This window comes from Maylandia zebra, linkage group LG4 (assembly GCF_041146795.1).
Source record: "Maylandia zebra isolate NMK-2024a linkage group LG4, Mzebra_GT3a, whole genome shotgun sequence".
Taxonomy (NCBI): domain Eukaryota; kingdom Metazoa; phylum Chordata; class Actinopteri; order Cichliformes; family Cichlidae; genus Maylandia; species Maylandia zebra.
This window is the reverse complement of record NC_135170.1, coordinates 15,877,937-15,895,595: the sequence shown is the minus strand read 5'-3', so window position 1 is coordinate 15,895,595 and position 17,659 is coordinate 15,877,937. Positions and strand designations below refer to the sequence as shown.

The 17,659-nt window shown below is 41.7% G+C and overlaps 1 protein-coding gene across 3 annotated transcripts in view; it reads left to right on the top strand.

The window, feature by feature from the left end:
• The first annotated feature begins 1,100 nt into the window (after window positions 1–1,100).
• The window catches only part of cacna1ha (calcium channel, voltage-dependent, T type, alpha 1H subunit a), a 130,391-nt gene continuing 113,832 nt past the window's right edge, over window positions 1,101–17,659 (top strand). The window contains exons 1-2 of one of the 3 annotated variants that reach the window (XM_076883042.1): window positions 1,101–1,485; window positions 2,690–3,186. In XM_076883042.1, coding sequence (XP_076739157.1) covers window positions 2,714–3,186 — 473 coding nt within the window. In that variant the 5' untranslated portion in view covers window positions 1,101–1,485; window positions 2,690–2,713. The remainder of the gene's footprint in view (window positions 1,486–2,689; window positions 3,187–17,659) is intronic. The other 2 variants (XM_024802176.2, XM_024802177.2) reach the window with 2 other exon arrangements.

Here is a 17,659-nt window from a genome sequence, read left to right as displayed (position 1 = left end):
AGCTTAATGCCCTGCATAACAGTGCTTTGAACTTTGGTGATATGAAAACTCTGTAGGTTATGTTGCTCTCACTGATGGATAGATGGCAAATTCCAAGATGGCTGTTGTAAAATAGAATTTCCACTCCTCACTAATTTTGGCCTAGGCTGCTGTGAACTTCCTCTGATCCACTGATGTGTTTTTACACCCCTCTGCATTTAATCATTACTTATAATTTATCGCTGGCTCTCTTCCACTGTGTGTGTGTGTGTTTTTTTTTGTCCTGTCTTCCTCCCCTCACCCCCAGCCGGTCCCAACAGATGGCCGCCCCTCCCTGAGCCTGGTTCTGCTGGAGGTTTCTTCCTGTTAAACGGGAGTTTTTCCTTCCCACCAAAGCGCTTGCTCACAGAGTGACAGTGGGGTTTTCTGTTTTCTCTGTGTTATTATAGGGTCTTTACCTTACAATATAAAGCGCCTTGAGGCAACTGTTGTTGTGACTTGGTGCTATATAAATAAAATTGAATTGAACTGAATTAAATTAAATATAACTTCAAATATGTATCATATCAGTTTTTCTTTAAGTACATTTTATACTCTGCAGTGTTTCCATTTTATTTTCGATGACCCTGGAGGGTCCGACTATGAGAAAATCTAAAATGTTCTTTCACTTTTTGTCTTATCTTCCTTTGTCTTTGTCCATGTTTCACGATAAAGTCAAAAACCAAAACTTGCTTCCTTTTACTCCCAGCACGTTCCAGCATTTTTTTTTTTACATTTATTTTTACTCTAAAGAACAATATAGAAGATATAGGCACCCCCGTCCCCCACCACCACCAGTATTTCCTTTTTGCCGGTATAGTCCTCTGTGTTGGGATTATTGCCAAAAATAATACGGACCGACACACTGTGCATTAATTTCTCTCTCTTTATGCCGTCTGCTTTGTGATCCATTAAACACCGCGGTGCGTGCACGCCCAGCTTGGCTCTCTGCTCGTTTCTCGCGCCCGGGTGTGAGTCTCCTACTGTGCGCCGTATTCCTAAAGCCGGGGATCACGTCACGTGTCACGGCTCCCGGGTCCTGGGCCAAGTTTTTTTTTTTTTTTTAAATTCCGTGTCAGACCATCCACGGAGCTTCAGCTCAGAAAGCCACACGCCCCGACCCTCCTGCGCGCATCTCCGCTCCACGCTGCGTAACGAGCACCTCAGAGAGGAGCGGATGGATGGATGCATGGATGTGGATAGATGTTCCCGTTTAACTGAACGCGCCAAATCAAGACGACTTTAAGTGACTTATTTGATTACTTCCAGCGATTTCCAACGACCCTCGGATTATATCTGATCTTTGGCAAGCCAAGGAAGGATATTTTTTTTGTTTTGTTTTGATTTTTTTTAAGCGAGAGAGAAGAGAGGAAAGAAGGAAAGGGAAGCTGAGAAAGGCTGGGTGCGCTAGAAAGACGGAAAGTCACGGATCATGCTTATGGGAACTTCCGATTCCGTCTCAATAAGGTAGTTTAAAACAATAAAGTTCTTCTGTTTGCATGTGATTATTTTTATACACACTGAGTGCAGGAGATAGTCCACTTTTTAGGGGCGAAAAACGGGAAAAAGCACAGATGATGCGCGCTCTGGTGGCTTCTACTTCCATTAATACCGTTTAAAACGCGTATGGAAGTACTTTTACAGCAACTGTTCATATCAAAGTGTTTTTAATATTGTTCGGTGTTTACAAAAGAACCCCAGGAGGAGAGCTTCCAACTGCCTGAAGGGTCAGATGCGCTCTTCTCACGTAACACCAAACGGCGGACAACAAAGCCCGTTAAAAAAGAAAGAAAAAAGAAAAGCTTCCTCAAAAGGGCAAAGTCTGTTAGCTGGATTACGATCACTAATGTTTTTGTTCTCGACGTTATTCCACTTATTACAATAATAATCAGTATTGCTGTGGTGGTTTGGTTTTTTTCCTCTTTTTTGGCGCATTCCCTGCCCACCATTGCGTGGTGTGGGCTAAAAACCTTCAGCAGACCAGAGACAGAACAGTCCATCTGTTCAATCACATAGCAACAGGAAGAGAGAGAATGAGAGAGAGAGAGGGAGACAGAGTGGGAAAAACATCCCTCTACTATTATGATACTCTTATAGTACTCGCACTTAATTGTTACCTAATTTCACTAAACACATTTTCGCATTTCTACTAATTGCTGCAACAGCAGGCAGTTGTCAGTCTGTAGTGCTCCATGGTGCCTTTACTGTGTTATTACTATGGCTACTATGAAATTCAGGCTTGATGTTCTGACAGAGACTCCCAGTTTTGTCTGATGAAAGCATTTATTGTTTGTTTTTTTGTTCGTTTTAAGGGGAAAAGAACACAACTGAGAAGAAAGGCTATTTAAAAAAAAAATAAAAGCCCATGAAAAGCCTAAAGCCCTGGCAGATTTGTAAAAGGACTGTATTGGAAATCTGTGTTTTAGATTGATTGGAAGCGCCTGCTGCTCAGGGATTGGAGGAGGAAATGGCCTAAGTGTTTATTTGGCTCCTTGTGCGATTTGTCTCCAGTTGCTCTTTGCCAAGTTGATCTTTCACTCGCTTCTTTTTCTGTCACCGTTAATCTGCGTCTTTCCTCTACCTTCATGTCTGCCTCCTTTGACTCACCATGGGCTCCCTCCCCACTTTCCGACTCCCTCTAACCTTCTTCTCTCCTCTGACCTCCCTTCAGAGTGGCTCTGCCTGATGCTCTATCATGACTGATGGCGAAGGGAGAGCGCGCTTTCAGTACGCAGAGTGCCAGGAGCTGGAGGAGGTGCGGGAGGAGGTAAGGCTTGCTGTACCGACATCCTACAGGAATGACGGCCAAGGTCATGAAGATGACCCAGGAAGAAGACGCCCGGATGATGAGGAGGAAGAGGAGGAGGTGGAGAGGACGAGAAGGAGCAGCAGGAGGAGGAGGAGGAGGAGCAGCAGCAGTAGCATTCAAGGAGATGGAGAAAATGAGTGGAGTCCTGAAGTTCAGGGGGATGAAGAACAGGAACCGGAGCTGGAAGTGGAAGATGGACCAACACTGGGAGTTCGCATCACGGCTCCCATCCGTGATCCAGACTGCGTCTCCGAGGAGGAGGAACAGCAGCCGTATCCGGCCCTGGCCCCCGTAGCCTTCTTCTGCTTAAAGCAAACAACGAGGCCTCGCAACTGGTGTCTCCGCATGGTCTGCAATCCATATCCTTTAACATGCTGGAAATCTGACCCTGGTAATCGGTAAGACAAAATATGTCCTCTGCAATGTTTGTGTGTGTGTGGTGGCACGCCTGCATACACGTTTGAGTTGTCAGTAGAAACTTGCTGCTTCTATATAAATACACAAGCACCAGTGAGAGACTCACACTGGTGACACGTGCAGACATGAAGGGCGTGTCTTGGTATTGGGCAAGAAGTAGATGTTACCTGTTGTGAGTCTTTGTCCTTTGCTGATGTGAGATTTGGCTGTTTTACATGCTAAATCTTTTGTGCAACAATTTGCATTTCCCTCTGTGTCTATAAGGTTGGTATTATAACCTCCAAATCTGGTGGGTTGGTTATTTTTAGGTAAATTAGCTTTTCTGTTATAGGACCTGTTAACACGCCTAATTGAGACAGCCCCAAGTACACCCAGCACTCGGTCTGTTTGCCTCTATAGACTGAAAGTGCTGTAACACTTACCTGGGCTGCTTTAGGCTCAGATTCAAGCACAAATTAGTTCCTGGCTATATATATATATATTCTTTTGAAGCTCATCAGTCAGTTCGAGCTGTATTCCCTCTACTAACAGTTCTGGCAGCCATTTTATTCTAATAATCAGATATTTTAATTTAATTTCAAAGTGCCAAGTAGTCCAAGTGAAATTACTTCCTAGGAGAAGTGCTCATGTCTGCTTTACTTTCTATTATTACCCCCTCAGCCGAACATCCTGCCGGGATCATTTTCATCTGTGGGATGTTTTAACACACAGGAGCATAAGAACATAATGTGCATCCAGATATAGGCGCTATGAAAAGAAGCTGAAGATGAACCGCTGTAATATGTATTTTTTTTCATTCGTGATGTGGTTAAGTGGGTGGTGTAAAAACAAAATTAGGACCTGACTCACATTTATTTTCCTAAGTGCTTCCTGAGTACCTGGAATTTAATATAGAAGGTACCAAGAGTATAAAAATACAAGCACGATTATAAAAGTAAACTACATTTATTCTGTCTCTGAGATTCTATCTCTTTGTCTTCAAGTGATTAAAAAACCCAACTCTGAATAGGTGCATTCTGACAAGCTTCTGCTGTGTTCTTGTAGACCTATGATAGTGGAAGCTTGAAGGTGTAGTGAATCTAAGAAGGATGATCTGACATGGTGTTTGAAGTCGGAGAAGAAAAACATGGTGTAGAAAGGTAGATAAACAGCTAGATAAAGGGGCAACCTTATGCCCACAAATTTCCTCTCTGAGACTTCTGTGTGTTTTGAAGCGGAAGAAATCGAAAAACAAACTTTAAAACGGCGACATATGCACACACACACACACAGTTTTGTTTCAAAGATTCATTAATTTGCCTTCATCATTAAAGATCATTAAAGATTATCAGCTCTAGAGATTGGAGTGGATGATTCATGCGGTATTCAGACTGACACTGTGATGTGGGTCAAACCCACGTTGATGATCTGTCTGAATAGGTCAGTGTGCGTCAGCCAACGATCCCTCACGACCCTCCTCTCGAGAAGAGCTGAGCATTGTTGTGGTGGACCGCTGTTTCTATTAGAAATGTACCAAAAGGAAGTTGCAAGTTGCAAGTCGTGTCTTCTGTCATGACTTGTGGACTTGTGCCTAATGATGGTTTGCTAAAAGATTTGACGCACATGTTTTGTGTTCGGTTGCTTTGGTGATTTTGTCTTTCCGCTGCTACAAACAACTCTACAAAAGAAAGGTCAAAACCATTGCAGGACCTTTAGCCCTCAATGTGAGCAAAGCCTCAGAAGAGCAACTTTTTTCAATTGATTTAAAAAAAATCAACTCAAACCTTTATTGACATTTCTAATCTTACATATGCACAAATACAAATTTATTGGTCTGACAATACTACAAGGGTTGTCACCGTAGTAGAATTTCAAACTGATACTGGTACTGGGAAAATACTCAATAATCGATGCAATTTTTGGTACCACAGAGACAGAAAAAAGGACAAAATTAAAAAAAACAAAAAAAACCAACGAAAGATAAGAGCAATAATGGTTCGTGTAAATAGACTCAGCTACACCTCTGTTTATTTCCTTTGCTTTTGGTGACTTGGCACCATATATTTCATGGTGATCAAATAGTGTTGGTAAGGTTGGCTGTATTGTTTCTGCCTACAGGCAGAAACAATACAGCCAACCTTACCAGTAGACTCTTCTCAGGTTCAACAAGGGGCTTTAAGAGACACTTTTTAGGGGTAAATAATTTGTTATCCTGTTAAATTAATCCTTCCTAATAACATCACTGACAGGTAGGACCGATGATGGCAACAGTAACGTTATCATTTTTTACTACCTATACCTGGTACCTTAACAATAACCTAACTGTCGGCTAATGTGCGGAACTGCTAACAGTTAAGCAGCTAACACCATCATAAACGTTAATATCTGTGTTCAGCAACTCAGTGCTGCTGAAACAGGAGCTTTACTGACCTCGCGGAATTCTTCATAAAGACTTCGGTGTCAGTCTTTAACACGCTTTGTTTTATTATGCCACTGCTAATGTGTTCAGCTGCTAGTGACGGGAGGGGCTGGGTGTCTGCCTGTCTGCTGTGTGTGAAGTTTGTCAGTGAAAAGAGGGAAATATGGTATCAATACTGCTGCAAATGAGTATCTAATCTGATTGCAATCAGGCATGTATTTATTTATTTATTATGACAGCCCTACTTGGTACATACAGTAACTCCAGTACTGAAAAAGGTGACGTTTTTTTAGAATTTTGGTATTGAAAAGCACTCTGTCTGTTTTGATGTCATCACTGTCTGTTACCGATGTAAGCCTTTCTGCAGCATTTCTACCATATATTTTTTAAAACTGAACCCTTGCTTACAACCTAGATGATATTATCAGAAACTCTTTCTCCTTCATGATCTGACCTTTAAGTGAAAAATTGGTTGCCCATGACTCCACACTCTGGTCCCTTGTTGATCTCGTGTCAGCTGGAGTGATAAGAAGACTGTTTAATTGTCCTTGAGAAGAAAACCTAGTATTCCCTCATGGGGTAAAGTGCCAGTGAGCCATCACCTAATTGATCACATGTCTCTAAGCACCAAAAAGCATCTCTACCAGCTTCCTCATTTCATTTTTGTGGATAGTACAGAACTCACAGGGAATTTCTCATGGGGATTAAAATCCCATTTTTTTTATGAGTTGTGCTCGCTGCAGGCGCTCAAGAATCGAGGCGTGAAAAAGTAAGGCAAGTTATGTTCTCTTACAGAACATGCTAATGGCTAATAGAGATATTAAAATGGGACTGTCCTGCAGCGGGAGAAAGCTGCATCTAAAATTTGTTGTTAAATAATTTAAAGGGCTATAACGTGCCAAGCATGTGTTGGCTTCTTCTTTTTAAAAAATGGACCAAAAAGCAAAAAGTGATAGGAAGTCCGGTCGGGTCTTTTTCATCGAATGTTTTGGATTTGGACATAGAAGTCGTAGATGTTATTTGTAATTGTTCACTAAGACGAATACAGCGCCAACTGGAGCAAGCAGATGAGGAACAAAGAAGGTCCGAAAGGATTAAAGCATGTCCAGTTAAGCAAGCCGACACATAGGACTTATGGTTTGGTAACCTGCTGTCCGACAGATGCTAGTGTTGCGTTACATTACCTCTGTTTTGTTCACCGCACTGTAGCAGGGCTAATACTGCAGTAGCTGCTGAAGCAGACCACTACTATGAAGCAGATGCCCCTATGGTTAGCACATGTGCGCTTCACTGCTTGTGCGCTGATCACATGTCTGATTTCTATCTGAGTGCAGACTTATTTATTCATTTTTTAAGATATGTTGTTTGAAGTTGACAGGCTGGGCTATTTGTACCAAGACAGCAAGGCTAATGAATGAGGCGCGTACTGTCACATGCTCGGCCTTGCATTATGACTGCTCATTTAAAACTGGATACGGGTTATGTCATAAGAGCTGATCTCACCGGACATCTCTCTGTGTTGTATTCCTGCGTGTCTGTGAGTGTGTGGGCGTGCGCGCAGAACCCACTGTTAGCAGCGCAGAGTTGGTGGTCCACAGTAGGTTATGTAAATATTTTTCGGAGCATAAATTCTCTGCCACTCAGCAACAAAATGAATGAACACATTGGGAGAAACGAGAGACTGTAGAGGAGGGGAAAAAAGAAATAAAGAAACAACTACATCCATAAATTTCAAACCACGCACCTCTGAATAAAAGTGTTTTATATCACATCCCGATTCCAACATGTGTAGTCCAACAGTAAAATATTGAATCTGTACTGAGACGGTCATTGATCACCTGTGACAGTAAAAACAGGTCAACAGTTGCTCACAGTTACCAGAATAGCATTTCAGCACAACAGCATTTGTCATTCAACTCAAGTCTGTTCCTCACTGGTGATCAACTAGTCTGCTCATGTCCAGGAAAATGCACACTTAATAGAGCAATTGATTAGGTCTTGATTAGCCTAGCATGCAAATAGACTTTAAAGACAAAATTGGCATTTTTTATTAATTTCTTTTTAAACTGATGAAAGTCACCCTAAAATATATTGGTTTAGGTGATCTCTGAGTACAGCGTGCATCCACTAGATCTCTGTAAATCCCCCTAACAATCTTCTGCTATTCCCAAACTTTTGCACCCAGACATCACGCAGATGTTGAGCGGTAGCTGGTTAAAGAGCACTGGATGCCCTACCTGCTCAAGTTGGACATTTGCGTTCTCATGTGCAGCTTCATTGTGTGACATTGAGAAAGTACATGGCTACATTGCACATGTGAGAAATCCTAAGGAGTGACAGTAGTACTGTGGCCCTGAGAGGTCAAAAACACTGCAACTAAAGGCAACATCAGCAAATAGAAAAACGCTGTGCACAAAACACAACAGAAGTTGAGTAAAATAAAATGGAAGTGTTTTGGGGAGACAATAACGTGACAGAGCAGCTGTGGGAGTGACAGAAACCACAACATGTGACATTGCATTGAGACCCGCTTAAAAGAAGCTATCTGTGTTGTGAGGAAGAAAAAGATGCAGATAATGTGTGCTTTAATTGCACAATTCATGTAATACTGCAGGTACATATTTGCTATTAGCCATTTGTTGTTAGCCTGTCACTGGCGCAGATTTTCCTTCATGTTAATGTCTCTCCTAAGACACTTCTGTTGTGTTGCATTCAACCTCCGCTATGTTTTGTGTGATTTTGCAGCTTTTTTTTCTATTTGCTGGTGTTTTATTTAGTTGCAGTGCATTTGACCTTTTAGAGCCACTGTACAATAGCCCTAAAATATGGACAAAAAGAATGTAGCTAGCTAATGCTGTTTATGCTAATAAACAGCATTAGCTAGCATCAGCGTTCTTTCTTTTGTTTAAAACAACTGCTTTTTAGATGTTCCTGTTGAGTAGAGACCTAAAATAAATCTGACAGTTACATCTGAAACAATCTGAAAACAAATGCAGGATCACAAGAATGAACATTATGGAGTCGCTGATTAGACGGTGTGAAAGAATAACAACCTGAGTCAAGCTGATTAAATCTGGTTCAGGAGCCCAGGCAAGGTTAATCCATTACAGATGAGTTGATTCATCGTGCTATCTGTCTCCATTAGTCATCTATACTCTAAAACATATTAAAGGGGGCCTTTTCACTTCCATTGTGATAGATGTTTCTGCACAGAGATACAAGCACACAGATCACCTGACTTTTTTGAAGTATCAGATGGATTTGATGACTTTAGATGGGGATTTTTTTTTCAATGTATTTAGTGGTAAAAATATCTGTGGATTAGCGGTTCAAAATAAATCAAGTGGAAGAGGTTTCTCTCTTTGTTTGAAGTTTTGATGGATTGGACTTGCTGTATAAAACTAGAGACAGGCTTAAAGCTGCATGAGATCAAATCGGCTGCATGAAGAATGTCAGTCAAATGTAGCTTAGATGAATCGAGGAGGCCTGTTAATGTGCAGCTTGTATCAGCGATAAAAAGGACTATCTTCAGGGCAAGAAAGTTGGCTTGGTTACTACCCTTTACTCCTGCAGTTCCATTCCTTTTTTTCTTTTTCACCCCTCCTGTTGTGTATGTATGCCTATTTATGTCTTTAAATGACTTCATCTCTGCAGTGTGTGGGATAAAGAGACTTAGCCTTCAAATTAGCAGGTAGTCCTTCTCCGACTGCCCTTCTGACTGGCATCCTGAGGTTTAGGTGTGTATGTGAGACTCGCTTCTCTGCATCCCTCCCTCTCTGCCGGTCTCAGAGCTCGACTCACTGTATTTGTATTGAGCAGTTCATCAGTGTGTGTGTGATTGTGTGTTCGGTGACTCATTATATTTGGCCTGTTCTCATCATAACAGCAGATTGGGGGTCGTGAGGTGCCCATTTCTGCAGAGACAGAGGGATCCTGTCTCTTTGACGTATCAAGTCCTGGCACACCTTGCGCAGTGCTCAAACTGTGCGTGGTTGAGCATCACTTGTGTGCTGTGTAGTGGACAAGGCCCACGCTTTCAAACATGTTTGGTGTCTGCCAGACGTTATAACAAAACTTTGTTACAAATGTGGTGTAACAAAAGCTTTTAATTTGTCACTCTTCTGCTATTATGTACGTATTTAATCATTAGTTATTATTAATCTCAGGCTGTGTTTACAGCATGTCTATTGTCCTGTCTCCATCTCCTCAACCCAACCAGTCACAGCAGATAGCTACCCCTCCCTGAGCCTGCTTCTGCTGGAGGTTTCTTCCTTTTAAAAGGGAGTTTTTCCTTCCCCCATTTGCTCAAAGGGTGTTATCATGTTGTTGGAGTTTTCACTGTTTTCTTTGTAGTATTGTAGAGTCTTTACTTTACAATATAGAGCACCTCGAGGCAACTGTTGCTGTGATTTGGTACTATATAAAAAAAATTTATTGAACTGACTGTAATGTGTACAGCTCTGCTATACCGCACGCACCTACATCACCTACATATTTCTGCTCTAAATGTAAAATTTTTAGGAACTTTCTTTTTAAATGTAACATAGTGTCGCACATATTTTAAAAAAACAAAACAAAACAACAACAACAAAAAAAGCCGATGTGTTGTCAAAAAAAGAGAAAACAAAGTAGAGATTAAGCTTCATATACATCTTGTTCTGGGTGGAGTTTCTCCTCGTGGTGCTCCATGTCGTGGTGCTTGTTTAGCTGTGGCTGGATGCTAATATAAAGTTATTACATATAATATATGTTATAATAGCATATATAATAGCATAATATAATATGTTAACAATAGCAATATCATGAAATTTAGCAGTATTTCGTTTGATATTGATATAAAAAACAAAAAACAAAAAAACATGTAAGTCCTTTATTAAAAAGTCACTTTAAATTTGAAATCACTGACATGGTGGTGGCAGACTGTTTATTTAAAATGTTTTTTGTTGCCATGACACAGAATGAAATATTAGGGTGGTTGCTAAATAGTTTACTAACGTTACTTCGAGGTATAGTGTTATTTACATTATATTAGCTTAAGCATTTACATAGCATTTAGCATTACCCAGTGCAAACATTTTAGCCTGTAGGATCTGGTTGATTTCACAACAGCAATGCCTGGTGACTCAAATATTATACTATGCCACACTTACTGCGTTTCTTACATATACATGATATTAACTAGCGACAGACCTAACTCTGAATAAAAGCTAAGTAGACGTAAACATTAATTAAGCTAGCAGTGACTGTTTGGTTTGGGAAGTCTGCAGCTGTGAGAATGCAGGGGTGCTTCTCACAAGCAGTCTGTTCTTCCTGCTGCCAAAAATAATAGATCAGCCCTGGAAGGCTGAAATTAATACCAGAGATTGAAGACCAGTGAAAATTGTTTGGATGAGAGCATATTGACTAAACAATCAACCACTTGACCCTGAGACCTCAACAACAGAAAGAAAAAAGGTTTGGAAAGGGGAAGTGAAAAATATGATTAAGGGTTGTACAGTAGCGTACACGTATTAGTATTTAAAGGATATGTATTTGGTCATATCTATAGATAGGAGAACTTTTGAAAATCAATATTTAATTAAAATACATTTAGGCAAAATATAAATTGAACATTTTAGGAAATTTTTAAAAAGCAGCTTTGGTACTAGAACTCAAGCTTCATATCACTACTCAGTAGAGTAAAATGATGTTTAGGCCCACTTGGAGGATAATTTTTGTTTACCAAAGCATTATGTAGCCAAACATGTTAAGTAAACAAATGTGCATTTCCAAGTTAAAGTGTTTGAAGCCCTTCCAGATATTTATTGCAGAGCAAAAACTGCTGCCTTCGCCAAGTTGTGGAGCAGGGTGTTTACTTATGGTTGGGTTTCCTTATATCCTTTGGGTGTTTTGAGACTTATGAACTATGCAAGAGCTTACTAACTATAATTATTAAAATTGTTTTATGACTTTTTTTTACTTGCAAATCCTAAAAATGAACAATTTTTTGTGAATATACGAGGCTAATTTTGTCATTAACAGTTCGGGGCCACACTGTGTGTTTCAAAGCTATTTTTAGCTGCGGGAACCTGCCCCAACTGCTAATTTATCTCACTTAGGATTTGTAAAGTCTTGTTATTATTCCAAATACGGGTGCTGTGTTAACGTCAACACAATTTACAACCAGTAACAAATCATCGCCACCAGCAGCGAGTCCACAGTAATTTGCATTGGAATCAATAAAGGGCCTTTCACTGGTGTGCTTGTTACCAATGAGAATAAGCCTCTTTACAGTGACCGCATGTTTGCTGCCATCTTTGCTCGTAATGCTTCGCAAGACTTGTTCAAATGGCCACTGTTTGCACAAGCAGTGCTTTGGCTCAGATCTCATGTATGTAATTGGAGCGGGTGTGGCTCAGGTGGTAGAGCGGGTTGCTCACATATGGTAGGGTTGCCCGGCCCTCCCCATACACTGGTTTGGTCCACTGCTCCTCCGCGTGTGTTTGTCTCATCTCAAACAGAAAGTACTTGTTTCTTATTTTTGGATCGTTAATTTTTGAAGCATCGTGCGTAAATGTGTGTAAATCTTTATGCGTCAGTTTGAGCGGGATAACTTCCACTGCAGTAGGATCTTTTGTTTATCCCCAGGCTCACTGTTTACAGGCTGCTTCACAAAATGATCTGGAACTAATAGCACTGATTTTCATGTGTGCACTGGCTGAGTGTGTGTGCCCCCGTGCACGAGAGCTTACTTGAGTGCGCTGTAAGAATGTGCCATTTGGCATTCGCAGAACACCATGTGTTTAGGCAGTGACCCACACCTGCCCCAGGCACAAATGGTCTGTGGAATCAGAGGATCTGCGCTCTGCTGCACTGCACCGCTGTTGTTGTTGTACCGTTACATTACGTCACACTCATTTACCGAGCACTTTTCCAAAATTACTTTGAGTGAAAATAGTACCAAAAAAGACCCTTCTGCTAGCAAACCACATGGTTTCCTGGAGAGTCTGGGTCAATCTAAATGAGTTTGTTAGCTGTTGGTGTTCACTGTTAGAAGGTTCATGTAAAGCAGACTACTAATGGAATACTCCAGAATACGCTGAGATGACCCCTGATCAGTTGGAGGATGAACATTTGACTTTCTTTTTCTTATGATACCTATCTCCCAGTCTTCAGGCACTCCTCATTTCTTTAAATTTGTTCTCACTGCTTTCGCTGAATCTATGGAAAAAGCCAGTGATGACAGAATTCGACATGCATAAGATAGTATTTTTGCAACGAGGTGATTCCCAAAGAGATATTTGCCAAAAAAGTTGTCATATCTTGGCATGGTGTGAGGTGTCTCCTCAAAAAATGTAAGGAAACTGGATATGTAGAGGACAAAAAAAACACCTGTTATGCTTTTAAAAAAAGTCCTTAAGAAATAAAGAAAAAAAAGCAAAGACCTGAGAGACGCATCTAGCCCTTCACTTGATCCATCTACTCTTCACTGAAGCTTCATCAGAAATGGTCTCAGTGGAAGGGCCACTGTCAAGAAGCCATTTACAAGGAAGGGAAATAGGGAGAAAAGGCTGACGTATGCCAAATTACATAAGAACTGGACAGAAAATCAGTGTCAACAGGTCTGATGGAGCGATATATCCAGATAGTTCTTATGAAACGCGATGGAGGCTCATGTCATATCGGGTTTTGAGGCTGCATTTCAGCCACTGGTGATAAGGATTGCTTTAAGTTTGGTGGCGATATGAGCACAGAAAAGTACAGTCAGATTTTGATCCACCATGCGATACCATCTGGAAAGCGTCTGATTGGCAACAGCATCATTTATCAGCATGGCAATGATCCCAAACACACTGCCAGTGCAGTAAAAGCGTAGCTGGGTAGAAAGACAAACAGAGAAAAATAAATGTTGTCAAATATTGACTTTAAAGCTCATTAGAACAAACTCTGCGTTTCCCTTACGTACTGTATTTCCGTTTCTGTTTGCACATGTTCCAATACGGTATTCTGACTCTTCACCTATTTCAGAATTACAATACTTTATAAATCAAAGGGCAATTGTTTGTTACAGACACTCACAGATAGTATAGCTCTGAGAGATAGAAAATATAAACACTATTTAAAAAAATGATGCATTATTAAGTAAAAATAAGACAAAAATGTTACAGAGAGAAAACACAACAGTGTGCAGCAGAGACAAGTGAAAACAGGTGAACAGGTGACATAAAATTCTGAGGCATCCAGTGATGCATTGTGGTTGAATGAGTCTTTTGCTGAAGGTGCTCCTGTTGCTGTCCAGCACGAGATAGAGAGGGTGTGAGGGATTTTTCAGTATTGACTGCAACTTGGACTCATTTCTGAAACCTCTGTCGGAGAGTTAAGCTCCACCCCCACAGTGTTACTGGTCTTGCAGATCAGTTTATTGAGTGTGTTGTTATCTGTACACCACAGTCCTCAGTATAAAACATTGAAGGGAGATATAAACTGATTACATAGAAGTGAACACATTCTTTTACTATAGTGACATATTGAGGAGACGGTACAGTGGCCTACAGTGTTCTTTCTGCTCGGTATGGTGTTTCACTCCTGTCAGTCAAATCCCCTGTAGTGGCAATGCCACACTGATTGGGCCTCTGGTACCGTGGGTGGGTTTTTTTCAGCAGCTGTTGCCATGGCTGCGCATCATGTTGATGAATGTACGCAGATCAGCTCTGTATCCAGAACATTTCCCGCTACCCTCACCAGGGATATCCATACTGAAAGTGTGAAGCGGTTTCTTTTAATCGAAGCGTTATGGAAAGAAGTTAAAACAAGGCTGGAAACACGAGACAGGGACAAATAGGGCAAACTCTTTAGGAGATGAGAAAGAGGGACTGGGATGATTGGGAGATGCCAAGCGAGCAGAACGTTAAGAAATCGGAGAGGAAAAAGAAGCAAGTGATATAAAACAGACGAGGGAGGTCAAAGACAGAGGACAGGAAGTTAACAAGTGAGGCGAGAACGAGGGCGAGGAGAGAAGGATAAACAGTGCAAAGAGGAGAATCAGAACAGCGGGAGGGATGACGAAAAGCGGCGTCGAGCAATATGAACAGGAGGGTAGAAAGTAGAGAAAACTGGTCTTTTGAAGCATGGCTTGTGCACGTACAGAGCGCTCGGCCAATCACAAGTGCGAGCGATGAACATGTGCCCCTGTGTCCTGTTTTTTTCTCCCCTGCTTGTTGATGGTTGCTGCAGTGAAGATGCAGCGGCGCTCTCAACCTCAACATACAACTCCATTCTCACCCTCCTCCCCTCCCCCCGTCTCCCTTCTAAAAAACAACAAAAAAAAAGCTGCAGGTGAAAAATAAAGCATGCTCCTTCTTTGTTCCTCTTCCCTTCTCCTCTCATTGTTTTGTTTCGTCTTGCTGCTAAAATGCGCGCGAGTCCTGACTGCAAATGCATCAAAGCACTTTTTTTTTTGTCACTCTGTTGGAGGCAGAGATCAGTTATGGGCGTTATTTTCAGTGTGCTGCAGTGTGAAATATGCATTTTAATGCACACATAAGCTGTTTTAATACAGAGGGATTTAAAAAAAATATTAATTTTGTGTGTGTGTGTGTGTGTGTGTGTGTGTGTGTGTGTGTGTGTGTGTGTGTGTGTGTGTGTGTGTGCTTTAAACATAATTGTTGGGATGTTTCATTTTCTGTCATGATTTCTCTCACACTGTCAGCATTTGACATGAGCTCACTCCTAGTAGTGTATTGATTTTAAGGTTGAGTGTGTGTGTGCGTGTGTGCGTGTGTGTTTGTGTGTGTGCGTGTGTGTTGCCCTGGTGGCTAAAAGGTGGAAGTGGAGGGGAATAGAGTTCAGTGAAAGAGGATTGATCCAGACTATAAAACAGGAGGTGAAAAGACAGAGAGTCGGGAAGTGTAATTGAAAATCTGAGAGATTCAGAGGGGCCACTGGCTCTAACACACACACACACACACACACACACACACACACACACACACACACACACACACACACACACACACACAACCTTAAGGGGTCATGGAGAACTGGTTAGGGGATGTTAGTACAGGGTTCTTGGATTGCATTAGGGCTGAGATTATCATAGTCAACTTTCTTCATTTCGTCCTCAACTTGGTGCTTAGTATTCAGTTATGTTTTTAGGTCATATTGCTTTGTTGCGCTTGCTATTTAGTAGCTGCACTGCTGCTCCTAATGAGCTTTTTTTATTTTTTTTTATTTTAGTGGGATGCGTGTGTTCATGCTGCTTTGAGCCATTTCCCCACAGTCAGTCTCCACATGAATAGCACAGCAGAGCTCGTCTTGCTGCTGAACACATTACTGCCTGAAAGATGGTTAGAATGACAGAAACACACACACAGGGAAAGAAAAGAGGGACGCAGCACATGACTTGACACTAATCACCTACTTTGCAGCTTTTAAATTTCAGACAGCACTGTTCAGCAAAAATCTTGCACCAACCCAGACACACGCTTTTGTTTGTGTGCGTGCGTGTTGCAGGATATTGATGATTAGGTAAAGGGCGAGCTTGCGAAAAAAATGCAGGAGTGTGCATCCGGCGGCGCACACGTGCACATGTGTGCCTATGCGTATGAAAGAGTAATGTGGAGATGGATGAATAAATAAAAGATCTGGGAAACCCATCAGCAGCTAGCACTGGGTTGTCATGGCAATGCGGACAGCACAGCACATAGTGCGCGCATGTGTGTGTGCGTTTGTGTGACTGAGTGTTAGAGAGATCATATCACTGCAATGTTTTAGCAAGTATGTGTAACTTTGTTTCAGTCCAGACCTCCTTGAAATCTAACAAAGAGAAGCTTACTTTTCCTTTTTTCTCCTTTCAATCTGCTGCACTCGATTCCGAGTCTGAAATCACTTTAAAGCAAAATACAAAAATATAAAGCAACAGTTTTGTATTCAAGCACAGTGACTTGAGTGGGGTGGTTTTGCTTGACACGCAAACTTTAATATTTGCCTCGTCTTGTTATGCAACCGCTGATGATGTAGCCTGTCCTTCCTGTATTATGCTGTTTGACATTCCTTATAAAGAGTAATGACTGTTTTTATGCCAAATTTACAGCTACATGCTCCTCACCCATCATTGTGTGTGCTTTGTGATAGAGTGATGCTTTTACAGCGGTGGTGTGTTATATAGCCCAATACTCAGTGCATCTCTTTAGAGACCTGAAAACTGCAGCCTCTTCCTTCTGCTCCTCTTCCCCTCTCCGCTCTGCAGTATGTGTTGCCGCTTTTGTCTACAAAATAGGCCTGTGTGCATGTCTGTGTGTGTGTAGGTGTGTGCGTATAAATGGAGACAGTGTACGCATAGACGTGTAGATAAGTGTAGCGTGTGGCGCAACCTAGTTTTACGACATGGCGGTGATTGAAGGTTGATGGGGAAGAAAAGTGCCGGGTGAATTCAAAGTGCATGTGCGGAGTTTAATGAAAGCAACTTCAAACGGCACAGATGTGTGTGTGTGTAAGAGAGTGAGAGTGGGAGGAAGAGGAAGAAGTCTAGGACAGTGGGATTCTCTCAGCAAAGAGGCTCTCACTAGAAACTCTACCTGGTTACTAGGCAACAGCATAGCACTGCTGCACATTGGAGCGCTGGGAAGGGGAGGTGTCTATCTACAACATGTGTGTTTGCGTGTGTGAGTGCTGAGTCAATAGCTGTATTATTTATGAGTATTTTATAGGAAGCGCACGCGTGGCGTGAGATGGACGGAGGGGGTGAATCAAGGGTAAATTAAGGTTGTGTGCGCACGAGGCTCACATGTGCCATAATTGCAATAGTTTGCCGTCATCCTCTGTGGTTAACGGTAAACTAGTACAGGGTAAAAAGTGTCTGACTGTGTTGTTGTGAGGCGGCGGGGAACTGGCTGCCTCCCTTTGAAGTATTGGAGATAAGGTGGAGTGATTCAACACACAGATGGCTGCGTAAAAAGAAAGGAAGGGAAAGGAAAGGGGGGGGGCTTGCTAAGCTGACCCAACATTCATTCTCAGCCACGAATTGCTGCTCATATCTG